This window comes from Phaseolus vulgaris, chromosome 1 (genome assembly GCF_051622355.1).
Source record: "Phaseolus vulgaris cultivar YP4 chromosome 1, ASM5162235v1, whole genome shotgun sequence".
Taxonomy (NCBI): Eukaryota; Viridiplantae; Streptophyta; class Magnoliopsida; order Fabales; family Fabaceae; genus Phaseolus; species Phaseolus vulgaris.
In genome coordinates this window covers 35,868,665-35,875,776 of record NC_143498.1, presented here as the reverse complement: position 1 = coordinate 35,875,776, position 7,112 = coordinate 35,868,665, and the positions used below count along the sequence as shown (strand labels likewise).

Genomic DNA, 7,112 nt, shown 5'->3' with positions numbered 1-7,112 from the left:
CTTAACAAATGTAAATTCCATATTAGTTCATGACTCATGTAAGAAGTTTCACTTGTAATATCAATTACTCCAAAAACTAGTTATATGTTCAATTTCTAACTAAAGTTGAAGCACACTGATAAATGAATTACAAAAGTGCTGCATTTATGTTGGTTTTACTTTACACATCATTATCATATTGACAACGAAAATTCACTTCATAAAAGGTCCTTCCTTTTGTAGATTTGTTTAGCTAATTTTTTTTTCTCTCTTCTTTCTGTCTTTAGATTTCCATCATAATGGTTTTCATGGTCACCAAAAAAAGTTATTGCCCTGTTGAATTTTGCTATTTTTATCTAAAACTATGAAACTATCATATCCATTCAAAAGATCTCGTAAATTAAGTTGATTTAAGTTATTCTCAACTTCTACCCAAAACTCGACAACAAGAATATCAAATTTTAGCCAAGAATTAGAAATTATAATACTCCCTCTTTAAACCATAAACTTAACGCCAATGAAACCCTTCAAAAAGAATTCCAATTTCTACTAAATGTTATGCTTCCAAACTTTTGAACTGATTTTATATTCTAAATTTATCACAAACCCTACAAATAATCGGATAAAAATTAAAATTTGAAGATTTTTGGAAAAAGTAAATAAGGAAATTGTCAAATTTGCCCAAATATAAAAAAAAGTAAAAAAACTTAAGAACCTAAGCAAACAAAATTTAACATTGACCAAAACAAGGGGATAAAAATAAAAATACAGTCAAACCAAACAAAATTTCTAGTGCCTGTTTATACAAGTGCAAGTCTTCATGTTCATATAATTTACCAAAGCATTTAAAATCTTAAATATAGCTCATGCAGCTTCCTTCTCAAGCTCTGTCTGAAGAATGTTCAACAGACATAAAACTGATTAATATTGTCAACTACTATGTAATTACTGCAGTATTGGGCACGCTCTTCCAACCTGTAACATAAATAGATTAAAAGTGCAAAAAAACTCAGCATTATATATCTATGCCATTCTATAAAAAGAATATACCAGCATTATATATCTATGTCAACTTCTACTTGAACAATTTTCCCTTCTAATAAATAAAAAATAATTTATTTATTTAATAAAATAAATAATTAAATATTTTTTCTTTATTTAAAATAATTAAATAATCTTTTTAAGAAAATAATGACTATATAATTTTTTTAATACTGTTCTTATAAAATTATATGTATATATGCCTTTAATTTGTATTCTTTTTATTGTTTAATTAATTATTCTAAAAAATAATAAAATTATATATTTTTAATGTAATAAAACTGTAAATACACGATGTACGGAATTACATATGTTGTGTCTAGTCCATAATAATAGGATTTTGTTGTACATCATCCTATTACAGGAAGGTTTTTGTTTGGCAATACAGACTGAATCACTCAGGAATGTTCTTTTAAAAGTGTCCTGATAATTCTCTGTTGAAGGTGAACTCTTACAAATTATAGAAACAAGTAACTTTATAATTTCCAAGGGTCATTTGGAGAACATTCTATTTTCACTTTTAATTACAGAAACACCACCTTTTCTTTCAATTTATTTACTGCTTTCAAAACTTTGTATAGGAAACTTTGCAACAACTTAATGCAGCTATTCTTAGGAAACTTTGCAACTACAGCTATTCTTAGGAAACTTTGCAACTACAGCTATTCTTAGGAAACTTTGCAACTACAGCTATTCTTAGGAAACATCCTAGGAATTTCTTCTTGCCTCAGGTTCGTGTATAGTTCAATTCCTATATCAAAAGGTTAGTAGTTACTTAGAATTAGGTCTTCAGCATTCAAGGAACATAAAGCTTACCTATTTTGGAAGAACCTCTTTGTGTGCCATAAATGAGAGAATAACATTCCAAGCCACAGCAATAACATTAGCAGCAAGGACCTGAAATTATGTCCATCTACTTTAAACTCAACAATAACATTAATAAAATGGAGAAACAAATCTAAGAACATTGAAGAAAGCATTAGATTCTATGGCCAAGGAATACTATCAACAACAAAAATATCTGGTATGGTAAATTGGAAAATATCCATCTGAAATGTCAGCAAGCATAACCAAAGATGGCTCTATTCCACTGATTTCAGGCATTTCAGAACTTCCCAATGAAATTAATTTAAGATCAAGATTAACTTTGTTTGAGTAAAGAGTATATGCGTGTGAATGTAAATGTTTGCTTTAAATAAAAAAATGGAACAATGAACTGCGAACCACTGTGACGCCTTCTCAACAGACTAAGAAAAAGACAAACGGCATCCCATTTTCATATGATATAATACTTGAAAACAAGGGGCCAAAAAGATGCATCCTAGAGATCCAAACATGTTGCAAAGTGAATCGAAATATCAACAAAAAAGTTCCTTCATTATGTTGAAAAGTGAATAACGAAATATTAAGCATTGATCAAGTCAAATTGATCTTCAATACTAAAATGGCAACATGTATCAGAGTGGTGAACAGATTTATGTTCAAGTAAAATCCCCAGTGTGTGTGCATGAGTCTGCCAGTCTAACCTGAAATTGTTGTGGAACAAATCTGAAGTTGAGAAATTGAAAAGGTATCCATAGTTTCCAGTTTGCTAGAACAGCAGAAAACCACCCCTACAAAATGAAATTTGTGGATGAATATACATGACAACAACGAAATACCACTCTCTCAACACATTTTATAAAAACATACAGGTTTAAACATTACTTTTTACACCCACCTGTTTTAGCTTGGGTACAACTTCTGATGGCTTTCCCTCAAGTGTCACCAATGTAGCTAAGAAAACTCCGATGAATATGGGAGAAAATATGAACTGTGAAAATATTTCATAGCATTCAAAAATAAAATTATAACACAAGCACACAATTAATAACTGATTCTAAGTGGAGATAGACGGTGTATTGGAGAACCAAAAGAAATATTCCACCTGATCAAGTACAAGCCGCAACAGTGCACCTGATGCTCCAGGAAGTGTAACCAATTTACTCAGATACAAATACCTACAAATTCAAAGCAAATATTAAGAAGGACAATGGAATGAGACTTGACGATTATTGAGCCTTCATCCAAACTCATGTGACCATGGCGGAAAATTTCCTAAAGATAGACACCACAAATATCAGAAATCAATCTTCATTGGATTCTTCTAATAATATTCATTAGGGTAATGGATAAATATTTACAACATTATTAAAAAGAAAAAACTACACCAAGGACCTAACAACATATTGCACTTATTACTACTGTTGATGGATTGGGATGTACGATCACAAATTCATACATAACACCTCTACTTCCAGGCGTACCAACAGAGATTCTAGGGAATTACCAAAAATGTAGTGTTGGACCCACTAAAGCAAAACCGAGAAAAGTAAAGACAAATGTCCTCTTGAAGTCCAGTGACTGCACTTGATCTATTGCAAGCTGTAAAAAAGTAAGATTAATTTTGTTAAAGAATTAACATATATAAATGAAAGCATAGGCATGCAATGCTTCAAAAAGTAAATTAAGTATTGACCAAAAAAGTAATCCATTTAGAATCCATATCAAATGTAATGTCAAATAAAGTTTGATAACGTTAGCAATAAGGATAGACCCAAAATGTAAGGTAAGGTAAGAGATAAATTTCAGAAATAAAATAAATAAAAAATCAATTTACTGCTAAGACAAGGACATTACTGTATATCATAAACAGCAGAGAATACAAATATATAGAGTATGTGCTCATGCATAGAGGTAGTTACTTTGACTGTCTAACACAACTTGCAAGTATATATCATCTTAAGGACTCTATTAGTCCGTGTGACAGTAGTTTAGCAGTCGGTCACCTCTGTTAATAAATTTATACCAGTCTTGAGCAAATGACTTAGCAGGTCTGACCATGCTTGCTTTTAGTTGGAAGGTAAATAGCAGTAACATTGCACTACTTAGACTTCAGATTTCTCCATGCCTACATCTTTTCCACTCCACCCCACCCACTAATAATCTTCGAAGTCTTCATTTTCCATTTGGAACCCAAAACAATGTATAAATAACTTAATAATTCAACCCAGTCATCAAGAATCACTCAATGTCCAAAATATTTTCTAACTGGATATGTGAGTTTATGGTAAAATTATCATATATGTTATAAATAAACTACGCAAATTTGGTGCAGCTTGGATTTCTTTATATGCCAGTTCCGTAATCTTCATTCATATCATCGCATCCTTATTCAAAAGAACTCTTGATTCCACGAATTTGAGCATAATTTCATCTCCCCTGACCATTAAAATTCTTGGGGAAACCTTGCATGGTTGTCCACACACAACAAGGTAGCAAATTAACAGAAAGCAGAGCAGTTAAACCATGTTCAGATAGCTAAAAGTAAAAGCAACACTATTCTAAGCAAAAAGTGTCAATATGTATATCATACATTTTGAAGCAGTAAAGAAATATAACCAAAACCATTGAAAGAGAAAGGGAGAAAAATAGTGTAATACCTGGCAAATCAAATCACCAATTAGATTCAAAAGTGCAGAAGTTAGAGCTTTCACCGCAACAGGGTATTTTTCAAGAAGAGCCAAGTACCTGTAGTAAAACCATGTTACATTTTCTAAAAAAAAGCTACACTATTCAGACGTAAGGCTGAGTGTTTTTCACACACACACAAAGTTAGAATCTTCGCGGAAAGTACTTATAAAAGAAAAATAAATAAAAATGAAATACTCTCGTAAATGCTTATTATCATATTTTTTGCAAGTGCTTATTATCCAAAAACAAGACATAAGTAACCTTAGACTAAAACAAAGGACACATGATAATATAAAACAATGATAAAAGCATAGGGTTACATGTTGATATTTGTTTACCATGACAACAAGGACCACTTTTCTCCTCCATCACCGCCACCGGAATCCGAACCGCCAGAGCCACCGAATTTGGGACCGTCGGAGCCACCGCCGCCACGACCACCGTTTCCGCCGTCGGAGAAGGAGGAGAGGCGAGAATTACGGATGCGGAGGAGGGAGGGTTTGGAGGGGGTGGCGGAGTGATTGAAGTTAAAAGGGTGAGAGAGGAGGAAAGAGCGAGTGTGGAAATGAGGGCGCGTGGCATGTTGACGACAAAGGTTGAGGTTAAGGGCACGGTAAGCGAGTGGGAATTTGTGCGCGTGGGCGCACAATGCTCCATACACCATTTTCTATTGAAACGGAGTTTCTGCTCTGAAACTATGGATACCAAAACGGTGCAGTCTCTCACTCATTCACTCACCACTTTGGTGGCAGGGTTCAACAAATTCTCTGTTTCAGGGGAAACGACAAAAACATTGCAATGTAAGGAATAATTTAAAATATTACCGTTTATTCATTCAACTTTACTTCATTATTTAATTAATGTTCTTATAAACAATTTGATAACTTTATTAATGCTACATTTTTTAACAATTCGATCTTTTAATAAATAAACAAAATTTATTTCATAAAATAAGTAATTAAATCATTTTTATTATTTCAAAATAATTTTCATTTAAAAAAATTAAAGATACATAACTTTTTAATATTATATTTATAAAATTATACACGTATATATTAAATTATATTACTTTTCTATTTTTTAATTAATTATTGATAAATATAATAACATCATAAAATAATAAAATTATATATATTATTTAATGAAATAAAATGTGAATACAAAGTATAGAAAAGTATGTGTTTTTGCTATTAATTATACAAAATATTAGAAAAAAAAAACCTTAGTAAATACTAGTGGGAACACATGAGTTTTTGCGTCTGTGTATTTATATTTTTTTTTATCATTATAATACATGTAACACTATTAAACAATAAATCAAAAAATCATTCTCAATTGTTCAACCAACATTAATTATGAAAAATATTATATACAAAAGAAGAAAATATGATGAAATATGTTTATATTTTCTTTGTCTTGAACTCGTAGAGAGACTTAGTCAAATTATTTCTATCATTTACCACCATTATCAACCACTTCCTCTCCATATCCTCCATCAGCCCCTATTCTTAACATTCACAATCAAATCTCAAAATGTAAGCGTATTTCGCTAGTTTGTTATTCTCTCTCATGATCCATTTTCTCATTCTTTTCGTTCATAGACTAACATGCCTCCCCTTTTCTCCTTAAGTCCTCTGTTTCTCATAGACTAACCCCCTTACTCCCACCGGTGCATTTCCATCTTTTACTTTATAATTGAAAAACAATACTTATTGATTGGTTTCGTGGTGGTGGAATAAAACTATGACTTCTCATATTTTAGATTTTGAATATGAAAATAGAAAAAGAAGATGAACGGGAGAAAAAGATGCAATTGTACAATGCTCCTCAACAAGTCTCACTTTGCAATGTTTAGTTTTGAATTTAAAAATAGTATTATCTCTTATGTTATCTTTTTGAAATATAAAATTAAAAATGCTCACAAAATGATAAATATCTTCTCTCATATATTTTTAAAATAATAAAATAAAATATAAATTTAAAGATAAAATTATAATAGAAATAAAATGGTAGTTAAAGAGGGAAATCCCCTTTATATATAGGTATAAATTAACAATACTTAAAACTAACTAATTATTTTTAAAAAAAATAAAGTTAATTAATATTTATATAAGGGAGATTTTCATTAAAATAGTCAAAACTTTTTTATCTTTTCAAAAATAGACGTAATAAATTCTCATTTTATTTTGATTAACAGTTAAACTTTTATTATTGTTTTAAATAGTTATCAGGGTTATTTTGTTTTTCAATTTTTGACACTCTAATTTCATATGATTTTAATATTTTGAACAGAAATTGTTATAGGATTAAGATCTAATCGAAATCCACGGTGTATGTATAGGATTAAGATCTAATCTCAATTTGCATGTTTTTCAACAAGTAATCCAACCTTTAGGCTTTGTTTAGATGAGGGAGTGGAAAGGAGGGAGTGGATTTGAGATGATTTGAAGGGAAAGTGTAAAGAAAGTTGGGGTGTTTGGATTAAGGTAAATAGAGTGGAAAGTGTGAGGAAAGTTTATGAAAATTTGTGAGTGATGTGATGGGTGTGATTGAAATTATATTTTTTTTTAATTGATAAG

The 7,112-nt window shown here is 30.6% G+C and overlaps 1 protein-coding gene across 1 annotated transcript; it reads right to left on the bottom strand.

Annotated features, from left to right (window-relative positions):
* Positions 1 to 695: 695 nt before the first annotated feature.
* Positions 696 to 5,376, bottom strand: LOC137813880 (Peroxisomal membrane 22 kDa (Mpv17/PMP22) family protein). Its single transcript, XM_068616346.2, has 8 exons — positions 4,872 to 5,376; positions 4,503 to 4,590; positions 3,350 to 3,444; positions 2,948 to 3,020; positions 2,741 to 2,833; positions 2,547 to 2,633; positions 1,837 to 1,917; positions 696 to 954 (listed from the first exon to the last, which is right to left on the bottom strand). Exons 1-7 carry the CDS (start codon positions 5,195 to 5,197, stop codon positions 1,837 to 1,839), a joined length of 843 nt encoding a protein of 280 aa, XP_068472447.1. The 5' UTR covers positions 5,198 to 5,376; the 3' UTR covers positions 696 to 954.
* Between the last annotated feature and the right edge of the window lie 1,736 nt (positions 5,377 to 7,112).